The sequence below is a fragment of the Amblyomma americanum genome, chromosome 6, assembly GCF_052857255.1.
Source record: "Amblyomma americanum isolate KBUSLIRL-KWMA chromosome 6, ASM5285725v1, whole genome shotgun sequence".
Lineage (NCBI taxonomy): Eukaryota > Metazoa > Arthropoda > Arachnida > Ixodida > Ixodidae > Amblyomma > Amblyomma americanum.
The window spans coordinates 44,214,546-44,227,098 of NC_135502.1; the positions used below are offsets into that span (position 1 = coordinate 44,214,546).

The 12,553-nt window shown below is 48.7% G+C and overlaps 1 protein-coding gene across 1 annotated transcript in view; it reads right to left on the reverse strand.

Moving 5' to 3' along the window:
- LOC144136725 (uncharacterized) overlaps window positions 1-10,532 on the reverse strand; it is a 135,079-nt gene extending 124,547 nt beyond the window's left edge. The window contains exon 1 of the mRNA XM_077669290.1: window positions 10,102-10,532. Coding sequence (XP_077525416.1) covers window positions 10,102-10,174 — 73 coding nt within the window. The 5' untranslated portion in view covers window positions 10,175-10,532. The remainder of the gene's footprint in view (window positions 1-10,101) is intronic.
- Between the last annotated feature and the right edge of the window lie 2,021 nt (window positions 10,533-12,553).

Below are 12,553 nucleotides of genomic sequence, written 5' to 3' on the forward strand. Positions count from 1 at the left end.
GTTCGATAGTAGTATTAGTTGATGAAGGCGACTATGTGCAGTGCACAGCGCTAGAGTGTGTTGCAGTCTGACACGAGGCGTGACTGGTTGCGGCGATAACATCAATCAAACCACCCTTTTTTTTACTAGCTATGCTTATTAGGCGTCTCAGTGCTCATTTGTCATTCCTATTCGCACCGATGGGACACACTCGTGAGGGGCCTTTCTGGGGATTCCTTAAGGAAGTTGCTAAGCCTTCAATTTACTTACTGTGCGCTTTTCTTCAGACTACCTGTATAGCCTTTCCAGAAGGCAGTTGGCTCGGGCACTTACAGAGCATTTGTTCCCTGTACCGTTGTATCAGCAACCTTTTCTGGAGTTCCTTCACACCAGTGTTTTAAAACGTGTTAGGCGAATGTGCATTTCTTCTGCCGCAAAAACATTCTTCTTTAAACTGCACACTTCCACGCTGCCTCTGAAGACATGGCTTCATGCTAGGGAGATGCTTGCGCCATGGACGGTTAATTGCCGCCGGTGCAGTGCACCAGAGACAATTGACCATTGTTTTGTTCTGTGGAATGATGCTATATTTTTCTGGGATATATTACAACGAACAATTAAGAAGGACATTGACATCACACCCTACAGTATTCGTTTTTTTTTTTTTTTACCCGCGGAGAAAAACGGTGTTGCGCCGTATGCTCTATTTATGTTGCTGGGACTATTTAGTCTCTGAAAGAGTCGCATGATGGGCCGTCACGCCGAATCACCACGGTTGTCGTCGAAATCTTTGTTTCATGAACAACGCGCTTTGGTGCGCGGAGTATATGCTGTCCTGCAAGAGCCGCCTAGCTGGCTCCCCTATCTGGATGCATGTGTGTGCCTCCCAGACTTTTGATGTTTTGGAAGGAGGGTTCGTGCAGGGCTAAGATGGCCTGGTGTTTTTCGGCGTAAGCGTGCTTAGACTTTTCTTTTCGGCACTATTTCCATGCATAAAGTAAAAAATTGCGGCTATAGCGTAGTGCTCTCGTGCAGCGGCCAGCGAAGCTGATCTGATCGCGCCGCCGCGGGTTCGAATCCATGTCGTCCCAATGTTTTATTCATTGATGGTTTGGCAAAGGTCACCCCCAAGGTCAAGTTTCGCACAAACTCGATGAGCCGGTTAGACATTGTGAATCAGTGCTTTCGGAGTAATACAACGCACCACAGGTTTTAATGCGATCGTAGGAAGCCGCGTGGGCGGAAAATGCGTCGCCGATCTTAGAATTCGCCCATTGGATGCAGGGATGTGATGTCACTTTGGGTGAAGATATCAACAGCTAATTCTGTCGCATTACCAACACATAATGTAATTAGGCGCCCTTGTGATTTTTTCTTTGTGCAGGAGAGAGATAGGAGTTAGGCTTATCGCAAACAATGACTTTTATTTACTTACCTTTTTTGTTAGGTTTGGTGTCTCCATAGCCTGAGTCGCTTTCGGACGTTAAACCCCCATAAACCAAACTTTTTTTGTTAGAAGTCTGATAAAGCGCGAAGCACCTTCATCAGCTCGAAGTCAGTCTTGGTCGCAAGGCAGCTTTCAACTCTTTCTGATTAGAAGTGCGCGAGCTCTTCATCTCGTATTCCATCGCAGCACGTATTCCAACTAAACGAATGTCTTAGCCTCAACTTAAACTAAAGAAAAAAGAAAACAACGCCAGCCTGCAATTTCGGCCACTTTTCTAACCTGCTGAGAAACGTCAGTCAGGGGAGAAATAAGCGATGCATTAGGTTCGAGAGCAGATTTCTCTCGCTTAAAAATGCGCGAGGATCGGAGTTGACTGGGGAAACCTAATCCCGCATTCGCCCGTAGAGCCAAAAACAAAGTGGCTCTGACCCGAGACGCTTTAGTCGCCGAACGAAATTGCGTTGAAAGCCGGAAATGAAACGGCGAAACGACTTTACGCTCAGGGCTGTTTCGAGAGCGAGGCACAACAGAAACGCACACAGAAATGCCGCAGCGAGAGCAGAGTTTGTATACCCTCTGACAAAATGAAGCGGCTCGAGGCACAACGAGCTGAGAGCCAAGTAAGAAGATAAAAGAAAAACCGGTGAAAGACTGGAAGGCTGTTCGGGAGGAGGGAGCGGGGAGGTAGCACATGGAAAAGGCTCTTCGGCAACCGCACGAAAGCAATAACACCTCGGTATGGAAGCCCCAATCTTTTGTTTCCGGTGGCGGCTCTGTATTGTTTCGTTCTCTGGGGTCTGGTTATTTCAGACCTGTGTAAACGAGGGGCTCGACAGCGCAGCAACAGCGATAGGGGGAGAAAAGGGAACAAGAAGAGGCAGGCGAGGTACGGGTGCGGATGGGGAGAGAGGGAAAGGTGCGGTACCTCTCCTGATAGGAGGAAGTCGTCTAGCGGCGCGCGGCTCACGCGACCGGCTGGCGAATGGACCCCTCGGACCCGTTTGGGTCGAGCACCTGCTCTTCCGAAGCAACAATAATCGGCCCGTTGTGTTCGTGTATGTATACGTGCGTACCCGGAGAAAGAGCGACAAAGGGGGGTAGCGCTGGACACGTAGGAAGAACAAAAGAAAGGTACAGATAGACGCGACGAAAGAAGAGCGCACGGCACGCTTCGCATGGAGAGAAGCATCGACGGAAGAGGACCGGCTGGCCAAGGTTTGCCGGCCGCGGGTCGATTGACCGGACCGCCTAGCTGGGTGCGGAGGGAGCGTTCCCGTGCTCCTGTCTTTCCCCTGCCGGCCGCGTGGCCTGCGCCGTCATGTTGACGCAGCGGGGGCTAAGTGAAAACGACGGGCACGGACGCGACACGCACGACGAGGCGTGCGCGCTTCGCCGTATACGGACGGGGCGGCTGCAACCGCGTGTGGCACACACACGCACACACAAGGACGTGCGATTCAGCGCATCGATCGCAGAGGCGGCGACGCCGACCGAGGACGGGCCCCATGACGATGGCGCGTAACGGGAATCCACAATGCGAATCCCCATTGCACTCCCGCGGCCAGCGGCGGTGCGCCGACGACCAAGAAGGCTCACGCGAGGCCCATACTGACACGGCAGCCCCCGAGGCGAACAGCACACCACCGCCCCCTCTCCCTTACCCTCCGGTGTTCTCTAAGTGACCGCCATTATGCGGACTGCGGCCCCCGAAACCATCGCGCACCCCAGGTCCTCCCCCCTCCCCCTTTACCCGCAACGGGCACTCGAGGCGCACGTTAGGAGCACCGCGGCCGCCGTTTCCCTTTCATTATCCGCGGCGCGCGTGGCTTTATGGTTTCGGGCCGCTTATCGTGCTTGCTCTGCTGGCCGCCGCCGGCAGCGGCCGTCCCGAAAACGGCCGTCGAAACGGCTTCCCTTTCCACTTCCCTCGCAGCAGCAGCAGCAGCCGCGGTCTGCACCCCGTCGCTCGTCCCGTCCATTCCGTCCTGAGGCCGCCGCCGCTGTTCTAAGGCGACGCATCAACGTGCGTGTATACTTTGCTCTCCGCTGGCCACCTCCCCTTCGTTCTCTTCTTTTGTTCATTGTTTTATTTCTTGGTTCTGTGGTGCTGAAAGGAGAATTGTTGCCGGAGCGGGAATGCGCTCCCGAAAAGGGGTTACGAAGACGAAACGCAGCTGCTAGAGCAGGCCCCCTTTCCTGACGCGGCCGACAAGCGCGCGCTGCCTGGCTGGCCTGTGACGCGTGCGTCCCTCTCTAGAAATGACCAGTCGTTTTGTGCCATGTATCGCCCCGCGCTTAGTCCCGACATTCGTAGTGATGCAGTTTTTTTCTTTCTCTCTGTCTTTTCGCGGAAGCCAGTCTTCCGCTCACGTTTCGCTTCTGTGCGTAAGGACGGTCTAGAACAAGCAGACCGTGCGGGACGCAAAGCCGCTGTGGCCGTCTTGTCCTTTGTTTCTAAATCATTTTTTTTCTTCTTTCCTTTTCACCAAAGGTAAGGCGTCCGATGAACGGATTCCGACAGAAGATTGCTTTTGTTCATTTCGATCGTCCAGAGTTCTTTCTTTCGGGCTTCTTTTTTTCCCCCGTTGTCCAGCTACTCAGCAGTGAAACTCGGCCACTCGTAAAATCTCGCCATAAAACCAACTGTCTCGCATACTGCGCGGTCCAGATAGCCGGCCGTTAAACACGTAATAACGGAAGCTGCAGCGACTTCGCTACCGCGGTCACGGTGAACTTCCAGCCGCGGCTTTCGGCGAAAGTAAGTGGCCGCGGTCGAAAAGCTCGTTTCGCAGTTTTTGTCTCACTTCGTGCCTTCACTGAAGGGTGTCTTTTACTTTTCTACCTCTTAATAAACGTCCTTCAGATGACCCTGAGTTCTGGCACGCTTCTGTTGCGTAACATCACCAATTACATATGTTACAAATGCACACTGTTCGCTGGTTGAAGCTATAGTGATAGAACGGCATCGGTCTCTATCTCAGCGACGATGCAGCGAGGTGACTTGAGGGAGGCAGCTCGCTGATTTTCGTCGGTGCTGACCTCAGTGACAGGTGCCACGACAACACGAAATTAAAAACAGTTTCAGAGGTCGCAACGCACGCCTTTTATTTGTCACGGCGATGCACCGAGTTAGCACTTTCCGTAAACAAGGAAAAAGACGGAAGAAACAAAAGAGAACAAGTCAAAACCTGCATCCATTCAATCTTAAGAGGTACCATAGTCCCAGCTGCATATGGTTCATCCACAAAAAGTTGATTGTTGCGTTTGTTTTTCTTCCGTCTTTTCACTACTGAAAAATGCGTATAGGCTTGAATAGGTCAGCAATTAGGATTATGGCACATTTAGTTTAGCTTTATAGGATAACGCTCCAAAGCGACTCAGGCTTTGAGGGACGCCGTAGTGGAGGGCTCCGGATAATTTCGACCACCTGGGCTTCTTATCATGCACTGACACTGCACAATACAAGGGCCTCTAGCATTTTGCTTCAGAGAAATGCGATCGCCTTGGGAGGAATCGAACCCGCGACTTTCGTTCACTTTGCGATGTCAGTGAACGTTAAGTAACCCCAGGTGGTAGAAATTATCCGGAGCCATCCACTACGCCATTCCTCAAAGCCTGGGTCACTTTGGTACGCTAATCCCAAAAAGCCAAACTAAATGTGCATTATCCTATTTGCTTATCCATTGAAACCTATACGCATTTTTCTATAATGTTCTTCCCCTATTTTCCTTTCTCTTTCTTTTCTTTTTTTATTTCGGTTGGAATAATTCTTTGTTTCCTTTTTAAACTCTTTCCTCACCTCTTCATTCATATTTACTTTTCTTTCTCTGCCTCTTTGTCTTTCTTCCTTCATTTATTTTTATATTAACACACCTAATAACAGAACCAGTCTTAAGAGTCTGGAATGTGTAGTGTTTGCCTGCGCTTCCTATTCGTTGCCACGTGCAACTCTTAATAAGCTCCATCGCCCACGCAGATAAAGCGAGGACCGCATTGTGGATAAAAACGGCGGCAGACAGCAAACGGCCTCTCTGCGCCCATTTCTCTAGCACGTGGCGAGAAAAGCTGCTTTTTTGTACCTTTCCTTAGCCCACTAACAGACACTTTTCTTTTTTTCGAAAGTGGTACGAAAACGGTCATTTACTACCCGTGCTGCCACCTGTCGACAAACAAAAAAGAAGGCTTTCGACGAGCCTTACTCGCCTTAAACCGGACACAGAGGGCTAGAAAACGCGCGACAATTTGGACTCGTCATGAGCCACAAATGAGTCTGCTAATGACAAACCTGGCTCATCCAAGTCTGCTTGGTGGCTAAAGGGGGAGGGGAACAAGTAAGGGCGATACTTGTCGGCTTTTTTCCTCGCTTTTTTTTTTGTCAACTCAGCCAATGGTTTGTACTGCTTTCCTAGTACTGAACCTTCACTTCCTCCAACCGCATCTGTCTTCCCCGTATGCCTTCATCACTCATCGCAACCGAGCAGTGAGTCAGATACCTTGCTGTTTGTTTCCGAAAGTGACAGATAAATCCAAGCTGTCGAGGCTGCATATCCGTAAGCGCGAAATTGAAAAATGGCAGCGTATACTGGTTCCCCAATGCACGTTCGATAAACGGACCCGTTTGGACTGACACGAAGCCGCCCGCTGCAAAGTTCTTTTTCTGTTAATCGCTTTTATACAAGCAAAATCACCACATCAAGAAAGAGCGAAGTAAAAAACGAAACTGTGGTAGAAGAATGAGGTGACAGCTTCATAAAAATGTTTCATTCATGTACCTCAACCGTTTTAGCTTAGCGCCAAGGAATTACCATTTAATGAATATCTCCTTACAAGCTGGCTTTTCTGCTTAAACATTGTGCACAGTGACGAAGTTTACTTAATAATAATAGTTGTTTTTTTGGGGGGAAAGGAAATGGCGCAGTATCTGTCTCATATATCGTTGGACACCTGAACCGCGCCGTAAGGGAAGAGATAAAGGAAGGAGTGAAAGAAAAAAGGAAGAAGAGGTGCCGTAGTGGAGGGCTCCGGAATAATTTCGACCACCTGGGGATCTTTAACGTGCACTGACATCGCACAGCACACGGGCGCCTTAGCGTTTTTCCTCCATAAAAACGCAGCCGCCGCGGTCGGGTTCGAACCCGGGAACTCCGGATCAGTATTCGAGCGCCCTAACCACTGAGCCACCGCGGCGGGTCGAAGTTTACTTGTCAAAAGTTTACTGCGAGTGGAGGTCGCTTGCCGTTGGGGCAAGGCTGCCAAAAACTAAATGTCTCGGATAATCAGTTAACGTAGTGTGAATCCTGTTTCCAATGTTTTATTCATCTATACAGTGTGCACCCGCAGCTATTCGTCGTAGTGAGTGACGTTGCTCTTTTCACTCACACACACTAACAAAAACTGCTGTGTCATCATCTGCTGTTTTCCGCTGCGCTCTCGCTGCCGTTTATAACCAGAACAGCACCGTCTGCATGATGTGTTTTGTGATATTTCCTACTGCTGTTAGACGTCTGGTCATAACGTTACTACCGACTTTTTTTTCTGTTTATGCGTTTAGAATTTCTAGCTCACTAAAAAAACAAAATATGCAGGTTCGGTTAGTGCCTTCTTTATTCCTCTCGGTCTCACAACTGCTTTCTCCAACTCTTCCTCGTTATTTTCTTTACAATTATTTACGTGTCCCGTTTCATTCATCGCAGTGCTTTATCCTCGGCAGTAGGGCATTCGCACCTACCCAGAAACCCATGTCCCAGTTTTGCTCTAATACAACCGCGGACGACTTAGGTGAGATTGAAAGTAGGTGAAGGGGCAGCGAGTGCAGGCCAGGAGATATGAGCGAAACAGAAGTACCATAGACTGGCTCGCTTACGGGTGTATTGAGCTGTGTCTTCGTAGACACGTACAGCATAAAGGAGAACGGAAAAGTAAAAACGTTCTCGTCGGTAACGTTCATTTAACTGCGTGGTTAGTGCTCACCTACGGACAGCGTACTCACGCATCGTAACTGAACACCAACCACAATATTACTTGCCTATTTTTAATCAAACCTTTCTGATTTATCAATCGCTCGTGCATTACGCCTCTTGGCCTTCGCAACAGTTCTCGTCGCGCTTTATAAGCCCCGAAAAGTTTCCCGAAGTTTTTTTATTATTATTTTGGAAGAGCTCCTTCTTCTCTATACCGCTCTCCTTCTCTCTCTCTCTCCCTCCTTTGCTTCCCAGTTCGGTTCATAATTACGTGATTTGGAATTCTTGTTTGGCACATTCCTTCTTGACTGACCGGATTTGGTTGAGCAGACGCCTCTTTTTATCTTATTTATCGCGTTGTTCAAGCTCTCTATTCTCGAATGACAACACCCTGCTTGAAGTTCTTCCTTCTTGCAACAACAAGATCGCTTCTTTAGAGCAGAGTAGAGCTTTACCTAGCCTTCTTCACTAAATGGAAAAGCCGTTAAGCTACACGAGGTATCAGTCATTGGTCTGAGATCGGTGTAAACGACTGCATCAATACGCAAGCTTGCATTTTCTCAAGCGCAGTTGGATCATGATGCGGTTTGGTCATACGCCGGCTGACGCTTTTCATGAGTCTTTCATTCCTGAGAAAGCAGAGTACCTTGAAGGGACATGCCTGTGTTATTTAGAAAAAAAAATGGGGGGCTACTGGCAGCGCCGTAATTAAAACCCACTAACTTCCGGATAGAAACAATAAATGCTCTCCATCTAGTCCAAAGGTGCGCCCCTAAATTATATTGTAGCTTCCTACTACGGCAAGAAGTGTAGTTAGTGAGAAGTTAGCCATTCAAAGCACTAAGAATAGTTAATATGTTGTCCCCGAGTACGCAGTGTCAAGGAATGCCCTGCACAAATGGCACTCTTCCTTTTTTTGTTTCTTTACTTGTTAGTGATGCTTTACGAAGTTGAAAACAAGCCGTGCGCTTTACTGTCACAATAATACGGTGCACGCATTGAAACTGGAAGCTGAAGCTACTAGAATAGTGTTCATTTTTATAAATTGAAAATATTTTACTCATAACTACCAAGTGTAGCGACAGAAGCTAAATTAGAAAATTTTTGAGGGCACAGGCCCTGAGTTCTCCTCAATTTTAGATTCAAAACGCATGGATCATGGTCTTAAAGTGGAACAGGCATACAGAAAAAAAAATAATGACTGCACATTTCTAGGTCCACTGAAAAGCCTGAGCACAATGAAGCTATGCTTTTGTAGCAACGTTAACAGAAACATAGAATAAAGTGGGCTGCTAAAAAAAAACTAGAAATAAGATGTCTTGCCCACAAATTCACACAAAACAAGGATTGAAATAAGAAATCATTAAAAACAGCTAGGGTCCTCATATGCAACACTGCATTCCATTGGGATCGCGTGAAACAAAGAAAAGCTTAGCTTAATTTCTTCATTCGTGCTTAGTGCCCTGAACTCAATCCTATTTATATTGTGCTTTCGCTGTAAATAGAATATGACAGCCCACAAGGAGCAAATAATGCGCGTAACGAAGAAAACTTAGCCGAGACGGCAACTCAGTATGCCCTGCGTGAATATATGGGCGCCTAAACGGGTTTCAGTAAGGTTTGAGAAACATAACTCTCAGGGGCGCTCCAACTAAAAAATAAGGGGGGGGGGGGGGACGAAAAAGTTAGAGCCGCGGTATCGATGCGCGCTTCGCTTTCCGTCTCCTTCCGGGGTTCACCAGACTAGCTGCGAAATTGCGCACGAGAAAAATAAAACGCATAGGTTGTTAGCAGTTATCTGTCAGTGAGCTAACGAAGCAACAAAAGCCTGCCCTCATTGCATTACCGCAGGTATTGACACAGATGAATAACGGTACTCTGTTGGGATGTACACGTGTAATATTTTCCACAAACTCTGCGTGGCACCTGGGGAAAAAGAATGTCCTGGTACTGTTCTTCCCTAGAAAAATCAGCAAAACCTTTGCGGTATAAAGCATAGAAATCATTGCAAAGACGACGTAAACATTGACTAGCTTGCACGTCAGTGCTGGAAATAAATTAGAAACCCATTAATGACAGGATATGAAAACAAGTACTCCTCAAAGGCGTACAAGTTTACAAGTTGAATCGAAGAACAGCATATGCTTGGACTCCCATTTCGTTGCACTGGCCTATAATTGGAGATTTCTTTTCATTTATCTATTCTTGAAATTTATCAGAAAATATCGCTCGAACCATGACAAATAACAGTACTTATAAATGTGTAGCAAACGCGGGAGTTGTTGTGCGAAGCGGGAATCCCGCCCGAGAAAGTTTAGCGACGGAATACGTATCAAGAAATTTCCCGAATACTTCACACATGTCATGGCAGTGAAAAAAAAATGGCAAAGGCCTTCTCGTGCTTTTCGAAGACATTCGAAGTCGCAGACATGACCTTTGCTGAGGAATCATTCAGCCACGGTTCGAAGAAGCGGGCACGCTTGGTTTCGCTTTCGTTCTAAGCTCCGTGTGCGTTTTCACCCGATTCGCCCGCACGTGCTCGCTGCTGTGAGCGGGGGATCGAGACAAACATTCGTAGTAACGCGTTGCGCTCAAGCGCGGCGTAATAAAAAGAGAAATTAAATTTAAAAAAACAGCTCGCGATTTTCTTGGAGATGCGACGTGGGAAAGTTACAAGTCGGAAGCCGCATGCACAAAACGAACACGAGGGCTCACCGGGACTGATGAGAAGCAGAGTGGCCCACAGGAGCAGCACCGCCCAGTATCCGATGCCAGGTCTCGACCGCATGTCTTCCAAGTCCGTGGGGGTCCTCAGTTGCTGTTGTCACCGGGCGCACCGAACGCACTGTGCCAAGTCCGGAGCATGTCGTCGCGTCGCCTCAACCCACCCCCGTCGCGACGGAGGGGAAATCGGATTGGTTCGCGCGCAGCCTTCTTCCTGTCTGTCAACACCGGAACAGCTCCGCTTCCCGGAGTCTACGGGACAGCCGAGGCGGCGAAGCCCAACCGCGGGACCGGAACACCTGTGGTGGTGGCAGCGGCGGGCGCGCGAACGCCGACACACGCGGCGTTCTCAGCGGACCGAACGCTGCCGTGTGCCGCCTCCATCGGTCGGGCGCGTGTGCGCCCGCCGCCGAAATCGTCGTCGACCGTGCCTGCCCTCTTTCTCCCCCTTCTATTACTCCTTGCTCTCTCTCGCTCTCTCTCGCTCTCTTTCCCACTACCCTCTTTCTCTTTTACCGCCCGCGCCTTCGTTTCTATTTTCGGTTCTTTTTGGGACCTCTCCCTTCCCCGCAGCCTCCCTCAGTACCCTTTCCACCAACCGTCGCCTTTTCTATTCGGTCTTTCAGGTCCTCCTCCTGGCCTGTTTTCCCCAAACGAGAGACCCAGGCTCCCCCTGGTATCTGTTGGCGGAGGAGAAATGCCTCGCGGTTTCGCCCCTCGTCCGCCAGAGCTCCGGCTCGTTCGTTCGTGCGCACGTCCTTTCATTCGACTCCGGAACTTCGTTTGCCTGCGCCTCCGCCCGTGTTCTCCTTTATTTGGCCGCGTTCCATTAGTCCCTGCCTGCTCTATTCGCTCTCTTCTCTCTTTCCCTTTTCTTTCTCTCTTTCACTCCTTTTTTTTTATGCGGCGATTTGAACGCACAGAATTCGTTTCTGGGACGAAGTTCATTTCTGGCCCTTGCCGCTGGCGGGGGAAGGATCCTTGGCTGCTCTTCTACGCTTATTTGTCGTGCTATAAAGAAAGGAAGGGTGTATGCATAGAATTCAATCAATGGATTCGTTCATGTGTGGCTTGTTTCTTGCATATCTACAGGCATATTTCTTTTTCCCTTGGAGATGCTCAGATATGCGTTCGCCAAGTTCCTTCTCTCTTGCTAACGAAGCGGTTTCACAGAATCGGAAGTATGCAGACGAGTTCGAGGCCCGCACCTCGATGAATTTGAGTGTGTAATAGTTTGCATTTTAAACTCATTTCACTGACGCACAGCTTCAGCCTTAACGTCCAATCCTGTCTATATGTTTGGTTGCTCGGAATGTACACAATAAGGTACTACTCTCTGACAGTGCCTGCTTCCAGAATATTATTTCACGCCCACTGGAAACTCAGTCAGGCTGAACACTTGGATATAGCTATCCCTACCTCCGCGTACATACATACATACGTCAGCGCAGCGCTAGTCGTGTTCCTGTCCTGTTATTATCATTGATGCTTGTATGGATATCCGTTTGCATTTTAGAGAGACACCTGTATAGAAGTCTCTCTGCAAGGATAGGCCAAGTCAGCGATAAAAGGAAGGAAGAGAAAAAAAACAAGGGTTAATTCTGTACTCGTCGTAAAAGTTAACGCGAAGAATACAGAATGCAGTGAAGAGACCAAAGACCACTTGCGCTTACTCGCAACTGAACGTTCATTACGAATAAAGGCATTGAAGAAACAAAACACTGCGAAAACCCAGGCATCACGAAGACACAAGAAGAAAAAACGTAGAAAAAAAAAACACGCACTAACAACAAGTGGCATGCCGATAAACACCTGGCAAACTCCTTCTCATGAAATGCGGCAGAAGTCTGACTAATGCACTGGTTTTCCAGTTTGCGCTGTGGAATGCCTGTACGAGCTCGCGAGATAACTGATCCCGGTGCTTACAAACCACGCGCGTGTCCAGCTTTGGTGATCAACCGCGCTTTAAATTGGACTTGCAACTATGCAACACAAAATTTGAACGGGACTCTCCTTTCAAGCACCTATTGCGTTCCCTAAGCGTACGTTCAGGCAAAGACCACTTTGACATATGTAAACTTTGTTGCGAGAGAGCGGAGTTGCACACAGGATGCTAACGATGCACTGAATGTATCCTGAGACGTGCCGTAGCCCGCATCCCGACCTGCTAGCTTGCTCATTTAGCGCTCGCTAATGATGTCGCGGATGAGGTCAGGAAGAGGAAAGGCAGGACATGCATTGTGGTGAGAAGGTGACCGATTCCCTTGTAGGGTAATGGAACAGAGTCCAGGATGAGTTAAACGTAGCAGGGGATGGTAGAAAGCCAAGTGGGCTGATAACATTAACAAGTTTGCAGATTTTAGGGTTCCCGGAGCTGACGCAGGACAGGGTTACTTGGACGTGAACGGGAGACGCCTCACCCGCCGCGGTAGCATCAGTGGTT